This window comes from Benincasa hispida, chromosome 4, assembly GCF_009727055.1.
Source record: "Benincasa hispida cultivar B227 chromosome 4, ASM972705v1, whole genome shotgun sequence".
NCBI classification, from domain to species: domain Eukaryota; kingdom Viridiplantae; phylum Streptophyta; class Magnoliopsida; order Cucurbitales; family Cucurbitaceae; genus Benincasa; species Benincasa hispida.
Genome location: NC_052352.1, coordinates 35,581,671 through 35,600,023, shown reverse-complemented (window position 1 = coordinate 35,600,023; position 18,353 = coordinate 35,581,671). Strand labels below are relative to the sequence as shown.

The window sequence follows — 18,353 nt, the reverse complement described above, 5'->3', positions numbered from 1 at the left end:
CTGATTAACAAATTCACGCCGATTGTCACTTCGAAGAATGACGATTTTGGTATTGAACTGGGTTTCGACAGTGGGTCAAAACTGTTGAAAGACTGTCGTCACTTCAGGCTTGTTTGTAAGAAGAAACACCCATATAAGACGGGTGTGATCATTTATGAAGGTAACAAACCACCATTTACCTGATACCGTTGTGACATTCGAAGGGCCCTAAACGCCATTATGTATCAGGTGGAAGGGTCGGGAAGGTTTGTAGGGTTGTAAGGTAAAAGACGCCCTAGGTTGTTTAGCACAGATACAAACATCACACGACAAAGATGACACATTCACATTTCAAAATAAATGGGGAAATAGATATTTCATATAATGAAAGTTTGGATGTACAAGACGAAAATGCCATAATAAGAAATCAGTTTCAGAAATAGTAAGAGAAGACAGTAAACAAGTGCTAGATAAACTCCTAAAAGAAGTATCTTCGGAAAGAAAATAGAGCCCCCTATTGTGCCGGCCAGTGCCAACCATCTTCCCCGAGCTCAGGTCCTGAAACGAAATATTATCTGGTGAGAACACAACTTTGCAGTTCAATTCTCTGGTTAACTTACTGATTGATAGCAAATTATACGATATTTTTGGCACATGTAAGACATTATGTAAAATCAGTCCTTGAATTGGAGATAAGTGACCCTTTCCTGCAACGGGGTCAAATGACCCATCTGTCTCTCATTTCCAACACTTGGATAATAGGAGAGAAATTGGTCAGATGATCCAATTAGATGGTCCATTGCTCCGGAATCAAGGATCCAGGATTCATCTCCCTCAGCAAAGAAACTAAAGGAATGGGGAGTACCTGACTGTGCAATATTGCCGATTCTGACTATACCTGGATCCACCTGGCTCGTCCCTGGAGGGGCACCATCAACTGCTTTACTAGCGAAGACTCAACCGGACTTAGATTTATCGTTCGGAGGACGCCGCTTGCCATTTGGAGGTCGTCCATGTAATTTCCAGCAGTGTTCTTTGGTATGCCATGGTTTCTTTCAATGATCACAAATTGGAGGGATCTTTCCATTCTGTTTGTCATTCTCTGATCCAGATGACTTGACTCTAAACGCAGCAGAGTCTAAGGCCTGTCTCTTATACACATCTAGATGTGTATAAGAGACAGGTTTTGATCTCTGTCCCAAAATCCGACTTCGGACACCATCAAATTTAGGGTTTAAGCCAACCAGAAAATCATAAACATGGTCAGCCTCCTCAATCTTCGAATACTGAACCCCATCAACTGGGCAATTCCAAACTATTTCCCGACATAGATCCATCACTTGCCACAATAGTGATAATTTATTGAAATAGGATGTTACATCGAGTGTCCCCTGCTTGCACTCATGCACCTGTTTTCTCAATGTATAAAGACGTGAAACATTCTGCCTCTTTGAACAATGTTTCTGGACAGCTTCCCAGATATCCCGAGCCGAAGCTGAGTAAAGAAGAGGCTTCCCGATCTGAGGCTCCATACTGTTTATTAAAATTGAGCGGAGGAGGGAATCCTCTCTCTTCCATATACGTTCCTGAGGATCCCCAGGATTTGGTTTGGGTATTTCCCCTGTTAGGTACCTAAACTTGTGCCGCCCCTCGAAAACCATTCTCACAGATTGTGACCAAGAAAAGTAGTTCTGTCCATTAAGTTTTTTGCCAATAGCAATTCCTGCAGAATTGCCTACAGACCCAGACATAATGTTTGTGAAAGGTAAAGTAGGGTAAGCAGTTACTGGAGTTTCTGAACATAACAGAACCCTTGGGTATGTATCTGGTAGAAAATTTGTTGATGGATTGGCCAAAGATCTAACGGCTGCCCCAAGTGCAGAAATTTGCTGCTGAAGATTTGCCAGTTGTTGTTGAACACTAACAGTCCCACTATGAATCGTTGTATGTTGTTTCTGCCCATAGACCCCTAAAGATATCGTTTCTGCCGGTGTGGGAAGACCAACTGGAGGAGCCGGCTGACCAGAGGGCAAATAGTGGGAGACAAGTATTTGCTGTAAAGGGTTGGGCTGTACCGGCTGGTTCAAGTGATTTGGTGGGTTCTGGTAGACCGACATATCGGGCATGTTTGGAGGGCTCGGAAGATAGGATGGGTTCTGATAGATTGGTAGATCGAGCGTGTTCGGAGGGTATGAGGAACTGGGTAATGCCGGAAGGGAAAAAACCGGAGGATAGGAGGACGACTGACTTGGAAATGCTCCGCCGGTAGGGTCTGGGTTGCGATCGGTAAAGATCGGTGGCTGGAACGAAGGAGACGTCGATGGCAGGCGCTCGTGTCTGGGCTAGACTAGCGGCAGATGGTCGGGTCTCGAGGTAGTGTGGTTGAAGTCGTCGACGGCAGCGGCGGAGGTCCTCCGATGGCAGTGACGGCTGGATCGATTAGGGCTGTTTGGATCTGAATCGGTCCAAGTAATGACCGTAGATATTGGTCGATGGTAGCCTTAATTTCAGCACTGTTAGAATTTTCTCTTGGAGTTCCACCCCTGCTAGAGTTGATGATTGAATCTCTTTTATTTTAGCGACATTCTCATCACCATGCTCTGATACCATCTTGAAAAAGTTAGGGAAATAAAGAAAACGCTAGAGTTACATGGAAAACCCTAGACCAGGAAGAAAAAATCACGATAAGAGTTTTTTATTTTTAATTCAGATACACAGTACACATTACAGGGACAGATATAAATAATCAAACAATAAGAAACCCTAGACTGATAAAAGGCAAAAACGCCCTTAGGGCTAAAATATAATTTCAACATTTACTATTGTTGAATATGTAGCATGTGTTCCTATCAAAAAAAAAAAAGTGTAGCATGTTTTGGCTTCTGCTGGGTTAAACAATGCTTAGCACACTCACTTGGATGATTAATGTTCCGAGATAGTAAAGGCCTATTTGGTATTCAATATGGATTATGTTTTATCTTTTCAAATTCTTCAAGTTAAATGGATTCAACTAAGATTTGTTTGTCATGTTCTTTTTTTAACAAATTGTTTCTGGATTGGTAAATTCTAAAATCAACATTTTTATGCTAGTGTAATTCAAATTTAAACTTGAAGTTTTAACATGCAGATTTATACTGAAAAAGATGAGGGGTTAGATAAATATAGTATTTTATGTATAAACTCACATAATTTCTGTTAAAATAAAATTATATATTACATAATATACTATAAGTTATATCTTACTGTAAAATAATATTTGTACAAAATTTTTGACATAAAACATGTTCATAGTAAAATTTGAGATTTGATATAATATTTTGTTGGTAACTGACTACAACTATTTTTATGTTTTATAAATATATTATCAAACACCTTTGGTACAATTTTTAAAGTTTGTTGCCACACCGGCTACCAAATTCACATTCATAAATATTGAAAACATGAAATACCCCCCCAGGTCTGTGCTAACAGAACTAGTCCAATCCAATGATTTATATTTCAATTGCATTAACTTACCTTGTTTTTTCTGTTGTGTTCACGTACATCTATTTATTTTTCAAAAAGTAAATGATATATCTAACAATGCACTGTAAGTGTCTAGCAAGCATTGGGTTGATGTTGCCCAAACTAAAGTATAGTGTGTTTCATAAGACTGAGCGTTGGATTTTGTACTATGGGATTTACTTCTCTTTAGTGGATGTTTTGTTTCTTCTCTCACTCATTCACATCATTTCTGCAGGCAAGAAACTAGCTGAAAGCATTGTCAAAGAAAAGCTTGCTGCTTGTGTTAACATAGTACCCGGTATGTGCACCTTCTCAACCTCTGGTCGTCATCTTAAAGTGACAGAATGCATTTCTCACGGCTTGGAAAAGATATTATGTCAACAATATTTATAATCTATGCTTGCAGAATACCTGATATTCTCGTTAAGTTTTCAATGCATTTCAATAAAGTGCTTTGCTTCTAGCTATTTAAAAATTTAAATTGAAGCTTACTGGATTTTCCTTGTAACATTTCATTGCTGTTTTTAGTGAAAGAAACTCGTTAGAAATAGTTTACTTGGTCATGTTGGGAAACAAAATTTCTTGTCTTTTGATCCGTTCTCTTTAAATCTTATGATTTTACAAACAGAAGTGATGCTTCAAGATGTTCCACAGCCCTGTTTATTTTCAATTTCCAACCATTGAATTCTTTTTTTTTTCTTTCCTTTGAAATGGAAACGAAAATTTCATTGATATAATGAAAAGAAACTACTGATCTAAAATACAAGATCTCCAAATAGAAGACAAAAATAGGTGACACCACAACTAGTGAAAAACACAGGCTAAAAAGGGAGGAAAAAAAATCTTCAGCAAACTGAGAGAGTTCCATAAGAAACCAAGAGACAAATTGAACCAAGACAAACCATGCCAATTTGAATTACTTTTCATTTTATTGCAACTGCTAATGTGAACGAATTATCAGACTTCTAATGAATACCTTATAAATGCAGGTATAGAATCTGTTTACCAGTGGAAGGGAGAGGTATGGTTCTCATTTTCATAAATTGATATACAGTTATCAAGTAGGTGATTTTTTGTTTGTCTTTACGAACAAAAAGAACTATAGGTTTTCTGTTTCTGGTTGACACAGATCCAGACAGACCCTGAGGAACTTTTGATTATTAAAACCAGGCAATCACTTCTGGGAGCATTGACAGATCATGTAAAGGCAAATCACCCTTACGAGTAAGCCTAACATTTTCTTTGTTTTTGTCTCTTCTTTTTGTCTTCTGTTTTGTTTTGTTTCATTTTTGTTGGTTTTCGCCTTTTTTTCCTTTTTTTCTCATTTATTCGTGTACTTCCAGGAATCTTTTTCCAATCTTAGCTAAAATTTGAAACCAAGTATTAAGATAGTTTCTAGAACTTTATTTTTTATCATCGAAATTAGACCAAATTTGTTGTTATCTTTAAAGAGTGAGAAACCTATTAACAAATGAGACTTGGCTATCTGTTTGTTCAATGGGGAATCAGGAAGATGTTTTAAAAGCCAAATTTTATCCTTACCTCCATTTTTGCCGCAGAGTGCCTGAAGTTATTGCTTTGCCTATCAATGGTGGCAGCCTCGAGTACCTAGAGTGGATCAAGAGCAGCACTAAGGACTGACTTTCCCTGCGTTAACAAGTTTATTCGAGTATATCAAGTATTCTACTTAATTTGATATATGAACCCCCTTCCCACCTCACGTGCAATGTCTCAATAAACTTGATGTTGTCTTGTAAATAAGAGTTGAAATTTGGTTTCCAGATTAATATCTTTTGTCCTTCAATCTCCTGCATTGGGTTTGTCAATGACTCATTACTTAAACTTACAGCAAATATGCATTGGCAAAATACGTGGGGAAAAACTACGGGAGTTTGACTTAGTTCGAGGTCAGAAATCTCAACCTCGAAACTTCTCATTGCTTCACATTTGATAATGATTTCCACGAAACGGTTGTTGGTCAAATGCCTTTCTATATCGTCTTGCAAATAGCTCCACTTGGTGAAGAATTTTATGTGAACATTTGAGACGAAAATGTATGGAATTGTATATCTGTTGGTTTCTGTTTTTGTCTTTTCAAAAGACTACCACAACATCATACCAGAATCTACCCAAAGTTTACAAGTTAGGCTATCTTTGTGCCATTTTATTTCTATATAATATATGTGTATGTGCGTGGGCGCCCACACACATATACGCAGACAAGTTCATGTTCAATCTGAGAAGTAGAGACTAATTTTAATGAAATTTGATTTTTTTTAGAAAAAAGGCTGACCTAGTTAAAACACTGGAAAATATTAGAAAGGAAAAAGAAGAAAATTTTGTAGATGGTTGGTAGTTTTGGGGCCTTGTAGATATGTTACCATGTCCTTTTGGGAGTCGGGAGTTGGGACGGGCCCTTTTCCAAAATCTGTTATTCATGGCATCCTACCAAACCCCTTTACGTCAAACCTATAGAACTCTCCATTTTCAAACGAGAGAGAATAGTGTTTACTTCCGATCACGGTTTCTGTGTTCTTCCCTTTTCTTAATCTGTCAAAATCCATTTGATTTCTCTTTCCTGTGGGGATATCAAAGATCTGCCACGAAGGGAAATACCTAATTTTGATTGATAATTTAGTTACTCTGACCACCAGTTAACTAATTCTCATCATTTTTGGTTAATTAAGTGCCAATATCAGGATATATGATTACTTTAGTAGTTCATCCATAACTGTTAGATGATTCAAATTAGAGGTGATAGTCAATTTAGTTTGGTCAGTTTTGAGGTCAACCAAGGATCGAATCAAACCAATCGATTTTACAAAGAAGAGATCTAAGCCAATGTCCAACAAAGAACAAAATCATTGGATTAGTTTTATTTGGATTGGCTTATTATCAATTTAGGTCTAGATTTTTTTCTTCCAATTCTTATTTTTATTATCACTTTGTTTTGAAAGGGTCATTTTTGCTAATTTAAAATTAAGATTAGGTCTATTTTTTTTTTATAAATTGAAAATTTTCCATTTTTTGCGACAAGCTTCATAATAAATGATTTTTTTTTTTCCTAAACAACAAAGTTACATATACCATAATAATTGAACTATTAAAAAATAGTTTATTTTTAAGGGTATATATATACCATTGGATCAGTTTGGTTTTGATTGGTTTTTCTAATAAAAAACAATCCGAACCAATATTTTTTGGTTTTTTTCAAATACATACCAAAATATCCGTTTTTATACTAAAGAACCAAACCAAACCATTAGATTGGTTTGGATTGATTTGTTTATTTTTTGTTACTCCTAATTCAAATATAGAAATTTATTGGCATTCTAAACTTGGATTCTTGAAAGTAACATTCGAGGGGCAAAGGCTTGTAGAAAGGAAATAAAAGGATTATCAAATTCGTTTAATATTTTAAATTATATCATTTCCTGACAGCTCAATGTCACGGTAACTTTAAACTAAACTGAACATAACCAACAACATCAAGAACGGAAAGTAAAAAGAAAAACTTGGATGAAATAGGAGTTCGTTTTTGACTTACAACTAGCTCCCTCTACATAGCGAATCTTGCACTGCACGCCTATTTAGCGACCAAGTAAAGATATAGACAAAACAGACCATAAAGATTAAACAAAAGTTAATGGTTTCGGATCTTTTGGTTTATTTAAAGCTAAAGAAAACCCAGCCTAATTTGCACATTCAGATGAAAGCAATCTCTTTGTACCCAAACTCAACACATTAATCTCACTTATATAACTATACTCAACCTGCCAGAAATAAGACATTACTTCTGTGAGAAAGAATTGGCATATCTATCAAACAGTTAGTCGAAGGCCGTTGACATGCCGCCTCTGGGTGTGCAACTCTTTATTACAGAACGTCAGGTATGTCCTTCCTTCCCTCTCTGTATCTCTCTCTCTCCCTCTGTCCTCCTCTCTAAAGTAAAAACGGAGAAATGTGCAGGTGACGATGGATAATGGCATAGTCCAAGTCACGTTATCAAACCCAGATGGCATAGTGACTGGAATTCGATATAATGGAGTCGACAACGTGCTCGAAGTTCTCAACGATGAATCTAACAGAGGGTATATATTGTGAAGGAAATACTTGCCTGCCTATATACACTATTCAGTTGATGTTTTGACTGACTTTCTAATTTGGCTCATTCTTCGTGATTAAAAAACATTAATTGGATCAATACAATAAAATTAGAAGAATAAGAATAAGTCACATTAGAAAGTCATTAAGAGTTCCTACTAACGGGTGTGTAGAAAAGTATTATTCTATAAGGCACATGTTTTCTGATTTCATTAATTGTATCCATGCATGAATTAGAGGCTAAATTATATATATATAAACAGTACTACAAGATGTTTTATTTGTTTTAAAAGTATTCTCCTTCTTTTAAAAGTTATAATATCATCTTTGACCTTTCATTTATATCTCACAAACTATCTTGGAGTAAAAATTTGTAAGAATTTTAAATGAAAATTAGAATTTGAAATGTGTGTGGTGTGGTGTTCAGGTCATAATTTCTATATTAGATCAATGTCATACTGTTTCATGTTCCAATTTTTGTCCAATATTCTAATATAAAAAGGTCAAAGGTAATATTCCAACTTTTGAAATATTAGGACTGTATTTTTTTTTTTAAACAAATGACAAAATTTGGAATTACTTTTTGTAATTTAGTCTAAATTATATATTATATATACGTGGCCTTTGTAGTAATATCACTATGCATGCAGGTACTGGGACCTCGTGTGGAACTCATCAGCGTCCACAACTGGATTGTTTGATGTGTATGTATTCTCTGTTTTTTTTCTCTCGCCAAGTTGGTTTTCTTACCGATGTTCTGGCCTCTAAGTTCTTTCCTAGGTTAACACTAGTAAATTTGTTTTGTAGGATAAAGTCTACGGGTTTTGAGGTCATAGTGGAAAATGAAGACCAAGTGGAGCTCTCCTTTACCAGATCATGGGATCTGTCTCTCGAGGGAAAGCTTGTGCCTTTAGAGATTGATAAAAGGTGAGATTGACTTCATGCAGTCTGCTTTGGAGAAAGAAAGTTCAAATTGCAAACTTCTTTCTGATGAATGGATTTGTAGCCATGTAGGTTTATAATGCTCCGGGGTTCGTCTGGGTTTTACTCCTACGCTATTTACCAACACTTGAAAGAATGGCCTGGTTTCAACCTTGGTGAAACCAGACTCGCCTTCAAACTCAGAAAGGACAAGTACCAAATTCTTAATATAATATTCCTTTTTGGAATGTTTATTTTAAAGCATTCTTCATTCTTGTGGACTTTTAGTGTTATTCTGAACATGATCATCTGGACATAAATATTCTTTTGTAGGTTCCACTATATGGCCATGGCAGACAACAGACAGAGATACATGCCGCTTCCAGATGATCGCTCTCCGCCGAGAGGTCGAGCCCTGGCATACCCGGAGGCTGTCCTGCTCGTCGACCCCATTGAACCAGAGCTCCTGGGAGAGGTCCATTATTGAATCTCGTCTATTTAAGTCTCTAATTTCGTTTAAAAGAAAAGAAAAGAAAAAAAAAAAAAAAAAAAGTAACAGGAGACCAGTTAAATCACTGCTCAAAGCAAAACCCAAGTTAATTATATACTATATACTTCTCTTCCCTTAACTTAAAAATGAGCACAAAACTCAACAAGGATTATTAACATTAATTAGATAGAAAACAAAATTATATTACTACGAACACAAGACTCCCCGTTTTAATACCTTACTGTGTTAATTATGCATAAGGCTCCATTTGGATAATCATTAGTTTTTTTTTTTCCTTTTTTCTTTGAAAATAAAAACATACAAAACACTATTATCACCTACCGAAAAATAAAAATAAAACATGAAATGGCTGAGTCTCATTTGTAACCATATGGTTTGTCTATCTTTTAATTTCTGAAAACTAAATCTATTTACTCACCATGGATTGCATCTTCAATTCCTAGCCAAATGTAAAGAACTTTTTAAAACAAAAACCTAATATTTTTTTCTTCAAAATTTAGCTCATTAGTTTTTAGTGGCTTAATTTTCAAAAATTAAAAATTAAAAATTGGGTTTAAATTTAATCATCTTTGAAGGAGGAAACCTGAATCATTTTAACGTAATTGAGTTCTGATTCTTCTAATTTCATGGTTGTGGACTGTAAAGGTGGATGACAAGTATCAGTACTCATGTGACAACAAAGATAGTGGCGTCCATGGATGGATATCCACCGATCCGGCAGTCGGATTCTGGCTAATCACCCCCAGCAATGAGTTTCGATCCGGTGGACCCGTTAAACAGAACCTTACTTCACACGTCGGCCCAACCACTCTAGCTGTAAGTGATCCTTCGTTCATTCAGGCATCGTTCGATATCGGCTTTAGTGTTTGATAGCATTAGAATAGAGGCAGAGTATATATTGACCTTGACTTAACTCAATACAACATATAATCCAATCAGGTTTTTATAAGCGCCCATTACACAGGAGAGGATTTGGTGCCGAAAATTGGAGCCGATGAGGAGTGGAAGAAAGTTTTTGGCCCTGTATTCATCTATCTCAACTCCACTTATGATTCCACCGACGCACTTCAACTCTGGGAAGATGCCAAAGCTCAGGTTTCCTTTATTTTCTTCATTTCCATTCAAAGATAAAATATAATTCCAAATCCTAAGACGGGTGGTTTTGTCTACCCTACTTTACTTTTGTTAATTTAACATCTACACCACTCATTGTTTTAATAGGCTCATCTAGTAGAATTTTTAGTTTGTATCTATTTGATCTTTCAATCCATTGTAGGTCCCTCAAATTAAAAATGTACACAAGTAGTTTGAACTTTTAATTTTATTTTCAATAAATCCTAAATTTTTGGAAAATAAAATAAATATTTAGGCTCCATTAGACATAAAATTTAATTTTAAAATTCAAGAATTTGTTAGTTACGAAATTGAATACATGAAACCTATTAAATATTTATATAGTTTAGTATCTAAATTGAAACAAAATTAAAAGTTTAGGAACAAATTAGACATACTATAAAATTTCGGATCAAATAGATACATACTTAAAAATTAAGATACTTGTCTAAAAAAAAATTGTGATTTAGCCTTAACTACCTATAAGATACGGATTACTACTCAAAGTTCATGAAGTAAGATCAAATCAATAGATTTTAGCTCAAAACTTGAGTTACTCTTTCAATCAAAGACTAATTTTTTTCCCCATGAAAAGGCGACGATCGAAGTCCAAAGTTGGCCTTACAGCTTTCCTGCTTCGGATGATTTTCCAAAGTTAAATCAACGGGGCAGTATCAGTGGTAGACTATTAGTCAGAGATAGGTACACGATTGCCTCTAAACATTGAAATATTTATGTTGGAACTTTTGTGAATTTCAATACTTAATCCGAAATGAATTAATTAATTCAAATATCGTGACTTGAATTTAGCTACGTTAGTGGAGACTTGATACCAGCAAACGGTGCGTTTGTTGGCCTGGCTCCACCAGGAGACGTTGGATCATGGCAACGAGAGAGCAAGGTAAAATAATTTAATTTTCTTGTTTAAAAAGTAAATTTTGTAGAATTATTTTGGTTGATATCAGTTTAAATATTAGGGTTACCAATTTTGGAGTAGAGCAGATGAAAGTGGAAAATTTTCCATCGACGGCGTAAGGCCCGACGACTACAATCTGTTTGCATGGGTCCCCGGTTTTATTGGAGATTATCGTTACGATGCTCTCATCGGCATTACAGAAGGTTCTAATTTTCTTACCCGTGGTTTAGACATTAGATTTATATATATGTGTCATACATAGTGAGATACGTACAATCAATTAGAATTACTAGTTTGGGAATGCTAATAGGTCAATTCAATGTTTTTTTTTTTTTAAAGTTTGGGAAAAAAATTATTCACACCACCCACTTGTGTAGGTTGTATCAATTTAGACCCTAACTTTTATGAAATTGGACCTCAAATCGTATATAAATCTTACAAATTTTATCCTTGATTTATTTTCATTATTATCACTCATTTTAATAGAAAACAATGTAAAAATTTTCTGAATTTGGACTTGCAATTCTAAGCTAATTTTGTTAATATACAATAATATATATAGGCATTGAGATAGACATGGATGACATAACATACGAGCCTCCGAGACAAGGAGCTACAATCTGGGAAATAGGAATCCCTGATCGCTCAGCAGCAGAGTTCTATGTTCCAAATCCAAATCCCAACTACGTCAATAAGCTCTATCTTAACCATCCTGATAAGTAAATGAACCTACTTTATATTTTGATCTCATCGCAGTTTTTCATTAATCCCTTTAATCAAATCAAATAGTTTTGATGAATTTTTAGAACATATCCAAGTGATTTCGAAATAGTTTAAATAGCTTTTATGAAGTTTAAAATCAATTTGATGTTTGATTTTACACTTTTAAAAGTGTTTTTCATACCAAAAGTCTTGAATGATTAAAAAAAATGTATAGAAGTGTTTTTTAACGTGGTAAAAAGTGATTTTGAACATCTCTTTAATTAAGTCATAATTGATTTGGCAGGTTTCGACAGTACGGTCTCTGGGAAAGATACAGTGAATTGTATCCCGACGCAGACTTGGTTTACACCGTTGGCATTAGTGACTACACTAAGGATTGGTTCTTCGCTCAAGTCACCAGGTATGTGCTTCGTTGAGATTTCTGATCATCCAGAAGTAATGTCAAATTTGTTTGGTTCGATAACTAAAAAAGATTTGCAAGTCTATTGATTCCATAATTAAACTGAGAAAAGCTGTCCTTTTTTTAATCCAAAAAATGATGTTAGGAAAGCTCATCTAGATACCATTTCGTCTTTTTGTTTTGGATTTTTAAAAGAAGCCCGTTTTGTCTCATTTTCTTATCATGGTTTGTATCTTTCTTAAGTAGCAAGAGTTGAATTATTAGTCAAATTCCACAAAAGAAAAACAAATTTTACAACTATTTTTTTTAGCTTTCAAAATTCAATTTGGTTTTGAAAATATGGGCATGAAGTAGATAACAAAGCAAAAAATTTAGAGGTGAAGAGATGTTTATAAGCTTATTTTTTAAAAAACTAAAAACAAAAGAACAAAAAATTAAGATTTCGCTTGGAAATCATTTTATTTTTAGTTTTTGTTTATGAAAATCAAATCTATGTACGTTATTTCTATCTTCAAATTTTTTCATTTATTATCTACTTTTCACCGATAAATTAAAAAATCAAACCAAATCTTGAGAACTAAAAAAAATAATTCTAAAAAAATTACCTTTGTTTTTGGAATTTAGTCAATAATTTAATTATTATACTTAAGAAGTATACAAATCATGGTAAAAAATGTGGATGAGATAGATTCATTTAAAAAAAAAACAAAAATAAAAAACTAAATGGTTAATCAAAAGGGTTAGATGAATTGAAAATTTGCTGGTTGTAATTTTTTTTCCTAGACAACTTGGTTTTGAGAGTTATGAACAGTATCCCATTTGGTTGACAGCTTCTGTTCACCTACAGGAAGACAGAAAACGGAACATATAAGGGAACAACATGGCAAGTAAAGTTCGAGCTAGACAATGTCGACAACAAAGCAACTTACAAGCTTCGGATCGCATTGGCCTCCGCTTCTCTCGCAGAATTGCAGGTATACCAAATTTTAACACTTTCTTTTCCACAAAAAATTATTCAAGTTGCTATGCCATATAGACTACCCTTGGATTTAGATTAAAGAATGTTGCATTCTCTTAATAATGGTAAGATATAGATTAAAAAATCTACTGTTATATCATGATCGCCGTAGAAGACAAAATTTTTCTTCATCCATTAACTTCTATCTTTTGATGATGTATGCAAATATAATTACAAGCCCAGAATCAAACTTAAATTTGCTATGGAACTGCAATATTTACCGATGAATAATTAATTGAACAGTGAGAATGAGAGGAAAGTTTTGAGTTTTTGAAGGTTGGAGTTAATGAGGCCAAGGCAAAGCCAGTGTTCTCGAGTGGACTGATCGGAAGGGACAATTCGATCGCGAGACACGGCATTCACGGCCTGCACTGGGTATACAACGTGGATATTCCGGGCAACCGGCTGGTTACCGGCGACAACACCATCTTCTTCACGCAACCTAGAAGCACAGGCCCTTTTCAAGCCATTATGTATGATTATATTCGTCTGGAAGCTCCTCCACCTCCTCCATCCTCCGCTCATCCTTTGGAATGATATTCCCACTAACGCACACATCTTTCCATATCCTTAATCCCTACCCACTTTTATGTTTCACTTTCTTTATATTCGATAATTAATTTCTTCGTCTACTTGTTTTTTAAAATTTATAAAATATCCCACGAGTGAAAATTAATATGCTAAGTTTAAATGCTAAATCTTACTTAAAAAAAAATTAGAATAAATTTAATGTCATATTTTTATCTATTGAAACGTTAAATTTGTTATTATAATTGTCAGTAGATTATAACCATCTGTATTTGAGATCCAAATTATTTTAATATAGATTATAAATGAGAAGAGATAATAATAAAGAGTTTTCAAATAGTTTTATTATAATTAAGCATGAATTATTATAATTCATGAGAGACGTAAACATTGAGTGAACGTTGAGAAACAAATGCCCCTATGAAAATGTTCGGGATAAAGAGTTGAGTTGTAAACTCCATGAGCTACAAAGTTGAGATAGTTGTATCTTATTGGAGTCTAAGATGTATGCAATTTTTAAAATATAAAATTGATGTTTTTTAATAGAGGAGTTCACAATCTTTTGGATCAAATAAAGAGTGAATTTCACAACTCCGCTCTTCTCAACTTCTAGACAAATACTCCTAAAAGAATAGTATTCAAAACTTATTTTCAATTTTAAAAATTAGATAAAATTTCAAAGGACAAAATGTAAAAACCATTTTTGAAGTATGATTGTAGTTATAATTATAATTATACCTTGAACTTTTATTTGTAAAAATTGGATTCCTAAACTTTTTATAAATGATAAAATTAGACTCTTAAACTTACAATTGGACCCACAAATTATAAAAATTGAATCCTCAAATTTATATAAATATTACCCTTTATCCAATTATGTAAGTTTGAATGTTTTAATTTGACCTAATTTTGACACTCATTTAAGTTTAAGGACTAAATTTTAAAATTAAAAGTTTAAAGATATAATTACAACTATGATTTTTATGATTTACCCAAACGGGGTTGATTAGTACCTCAACTTGTATTCATCACAATCCGAACTTCTAAAGATTACTGCTTGAACTATAGTTTAGAAAAACAGAGGAGAAATAACGAACCTCTGGGGATATCTTTCTTGGTCTCGTGTGTTGTGAAAGGCAAAAACCAAAAAGAGGATATTATTATTCATTCCAAAATATTTATATGCTAATGGTTACAAGCTGAAACACAAAGGATTCAGATCTTTTGTCATTATTAGTTTTGATTTGTTAATTATATTCCTCTCTTGGTGTTCTCTGCGGCCTCGGTAGCTTGAACCTGCATTTTGGCAGTCTTTAAGTCTGCTTCAGCCGCTTCCTTCTCGCTCTTTGCTGTCATCTTCTTTCCCTGCCCAATCAAACATCCTCTCTTACAAGTTATAACCTCCTTCCTCTATTTGGATTGACGTCTTAATTGCAAGTTAGAAACCATTATTATTATTTTTTTCCAGATATGATTCATAACCCATCATTCACAAAGGTATGCAATTGCATTAGACTACGATAGGTATCATCATCCCTGACGTGATAAATTATAAAAGATTTTCATACTTTTATAGGTGGGTCATCAACTTAATTTTTTTTTTTTTTTTTTTTATCTTTTACTTATGTCTTATGTCCTATTGGGGTAAAATTAACCAACCGAATCACTACAAAGTACACACTAGATTAGGATTTCACTCTCGATCTATTTGACAGAGAATCTAGAAATTTGGAGACGAAGGATTCAATAAGAACATGGTTGTATTTTATGTTTTTATATATGTGTTTGGTAGCATATTCAAATTATTATTTAAGAAAATAAAAATGAAAAAGACACGAAGAAAATAGAAATGAGTCACTATTTTTAATTTGTTTTCTGTCCACCAATCAAACCAAACCAAGTGATATATTCTTTATTGTTTTGTATTATTATGTAACCATATCGTGGGACAACGAGTGTATACAAGAAAATAGGATTGTAGCTACTATTGCATTGATTGAATACAAGGAGAAAAGAAAGAAGTTGAAAAGGCTCTCTCAGAGCAAAACCTTTCTATCTTTGATCCTAACTTAAATAATTTTTTAACAAAAAAACTTATTGAATTTAGATTAACAATAAACTATTATTAATTTATTTATGAAAATGTTTTACCTTAATTTTTTTTTTTATAATTATTATTTTGTCTTAGGATAAAGTTATAAATTTTGGATTCAATTAAAACATAAAAATATTATTTTTAAAATTTATATCGTGTAGATCCTAGAATCAAAAACAACTTTTCAAAAACAGAATCGAAAGGGTGTGGTGTGTCAATCAAAAACATAAAACAGAATTTAAATTCTTTTTATCAAAAGAGGCCTTTTAAGGTATGGATTCTTTTTCCAAAACATTTTTTCTCTCTCTCGTTATCACTTCTCTTATTCCTCCTCACTTTCTCTTTTCTCTCACTCAGGCTCATTTTTGTAATTATTTCGAGATTCTTTTAAGTGAAAATAAATAATTAATTAAAAAAATTAAAACACTACATTAAAAATCATTCGGAAGAGGACTTATATAAGTGAACGGAGATAGAGCTATATAGGTTTAAATATCATTTTAATTAGATTTTGTTTTTTTTTTGAATTTTAGTCATTCAATTTTAGTCTTTATTACTTTTTCTGCTATTTATTATTTTGAAAACAGATTTATATATTATATTTCTGTATATGAAAATTATTATAATTATTTCACCATAAAAATCAACTAAGAATTAATAAAATTACAGAGACTTCTTTAAATAAAAAAAAATTATATATTTAAAATTACTGGCACTAACCAAGTACAGACTACAGAGAGTTCAAATAACCAAAAGAATATAAAAGAACTAACCCAACCAACGAAAAAGGCTTTGACATATCGCAGCGTCTCTTGAGAAGATGCACAAAAGAACCTCCACCCTTTCTTAACGCCATCCATCACCGACGCTTCTTGTTTCCGACCGGAAAACGTCCCTGCGCCGTCGTCTTGCGGCGGCGTTGAAGAAGCTCTAATCTCGTCCATGGCTTATCGTACTATGTCTTCCACATATGAAAATTAGCGTTTCGGAGTTGTGGATTTTATGAGAAGGGATTCGGCGCGCTTAAGCCAACGCGTTTGTTGTTTTTGTCTACGTGCTAACTTCCCAACCTGCCCACGTTTTTCTAATCAAACTATAAAAATATCAACTAATTTTTTATTTGTTATATTAATTTAAATCATAAACTAACCATTATAATCATTTAAACGTAGTGCGAAACTTATCATAGTCGTAAACTTTTATAAATTAATCAATTTAGACCATTTAATTAGATTTATTGAAAATCGTTCTTGCATATACACTAATTATTCATTCTATAAATCGAGATTTGAATAAGTCTATATATGTTTGGAAATTAATTGATTCAAATTATAGTTTTTACATGACATTGGTTGAACGAAATTTAGAAAAAAATGTGTAAATTGATACACTTATGAAAGTTCAGAGTTTAAATTATATGTTTATTAGTTTAAAGTTTTAATCATGATGAAAATATCCATGAGTATGTTCAATATATTTGTAAATCAAAGGATTCGACGATGATATTAAATATCATGAATATCTCCAACATCTTTTATACATGCTCGTAAAAAATATTAAAAAAATGTCATCTATTTAATCTAATATGAATAAAAATATTAAGAATAGTATCCATAACTTAGTTTGAGAGTAAAAACAACTTAATCATTAATCTAAATAATTTTTATAAATCTTGTGATTTATACAATATTTGTTGATATTTTATTGATATATCCATAAAATTGAAATATCGTTATTATCATCATCGATATTTTAATCCTTGAATTTTACTTAATATAACCCTATAGTGTAGGGTATAAGTTGATACTTTTCCAATAAACTAAGACAACATTTATCAAACTGTAATGAAAATTGGTGTAGTCGTAATGAAATTTCATTGATAGATCAATTGTAATGAGCTTGAGTCGCAAACGTAATTGAATTGATTTTGATTGCATTTATATAAAATTATGAATTTTTTCAAATTTATTGTTACTGTTACCTCTGCCTCTACTTCTGAGGGTCAAGCGGTAACGGTAATGGTAATGATAACGATAACGGTAAAAATTTCAAAATCGATATCAGTTGTAACAGTAACAATAATAGCACCCATAATGATAACTATGATCATAACGATAATGATAAGACGTAATTTTCAGACACAATCAGATTGAGTAATCTTTATTTATCAATCAGATTGAATTACTTCATTACATATTTGGATATAGGGCTCATGTGTTAGTACAAATGTAGAACACAAATAAACAACACCATAAATAATCAAATGGAGTCCACTTTTTTTATTCCTATTGATCTATTATGGGAGTAAACGTGGCCTAATGTCATAAATTTGAGGGGTTAAAATGTGTTTAAAAAGTCATATATCTAAATACTACCAAATCTAAAATTGATGTATACATTTTCTATTGTTATTTTACAACAACATATGCTTTGTACTATTATGTATCATGTATATTTTGATTAACATCATTTCCTACCACATATGTGTAGAGTGGGAGAATCGAACTTCTGCACTATCGAAGTTGATAGTACAAATGTACA

At 33.2% G+C, this 18,353-nt stretch overlaps 3 protein-coding genes across 6 annotated transcripts in view; 2 read left to right on the top strand and 1 right to left on the bottom strand.

Moving 5' to 3' along the window:
* Positions 1–5,466, top strand: part of LOC120076453 (protein CutA, chloroplastic) — a 10,588-nt gene extending 5,122 nt beyond the window's left edge. Inside the window, exons 3-7 of one of the 2 annotated variants that reach the window (XM_039030288.1) lie at positions 3,719–3,781; positions 4,473–4,504; positions 4,613–4,707; positions 5,043–5,161; positions 5,333–5,466. In XM_039030288.1, coding sequence (XP_038886216.1) covers positions 3,719–3,781; positions 4,473–4,504; positions 4,613–4,707; positions 5,043–5,124 — 272 coding nt within the window. In that variant the 3' untranslated portion in view covers positions 5,125–5,161; positions 5,333–5,466. Of the gene's footprint in view, positions 1–3,718; positions 3,782–4,472; positions 4,505–4,612; positions 4,708–5,042; positions 5,288–5,332 lie in introns of those variants that run through there. The other variant, XM_039030287.1, reaches the window with a different exon arrangement.
* A 140-nt stretch (positions 5,467–5,606) lies between these two features.
* On the top strand, positions 5,607–13,905 carry LOC120076452 (probable rhamnogalacturonate lyase B). 3 transcript variants are annotated; one of them, XR_005481550.1, is made up of 15 exons: positions 5,607–7,373; positions 7,453–7,574; positions 8,238–8,291; positions 8,395–8,514; positions 8,602–8,721; positions 8,842–8,983; positions 9,665–9,835; positions 9,959–10,114; positions 10,728–10,834; positions 10,943–11,033; positions 11,110–11,251; positions 11,611–11,767; positions 12,055–12,171; positions 13,002–13,145; positions 13,466–13,603. XR_005481550.1 is itself a non-coding variant. In XM_039030284.1 (15 exons), the coding sequence occupies exons 1-15, from the start codon at positions 7,332–7,334 to the stop codon at positions 13,724–13,726; spliced, it is 1,929 nt and encodes a 642-aa protein (XP_038886212.1). In that variant the 5' UTR covers positions 5,607–7,331; the 3' UTR covers positions 13,727–13,905. The 3 variants fall into 3 exon arrangements, 2 of the variants coding, with proteins under 2 accessions (XP_038886212.1, XP_038886213.1); XM_039030284.1 differs by having other exon boundaries at positions 13,019–13,145; positions 13,466–13,905; XM_039030285.1 differs by lacking the exons at positions 5,607–7,373; positions 7,453–7,574; positions 8,238–8,291 and having other exon boundaries at positions 8,594–8,721; positions 13,019–13,145; positions 13,466–13,901.
* A 939-nt stretch (positions 13,906–14,844) lies between these two features.
* On the bottom strand, positions 14,845–16,849 carry LOC120076486. The gene is made up of 2 exons (XM_039030331.1): positions 16,586–16,849; positions 14,845–15,082 (listed from the first exon to the last, which is right to left on the bottom strand). The coding sequence occupies exons 1-2, from the start codon at positions 16,754–16,756 to the stop codon at positions 14,969–14,971; spliced, it is 285 nt and encodes a 94-aa protein (XP_038886259.1). The 5' UTR covers positions 16,757–16,849; the 3' UTR covers positions 14,845–14,968.
* Positions 16,850–18,353: the final 1,504 nt, after the last annotated feature.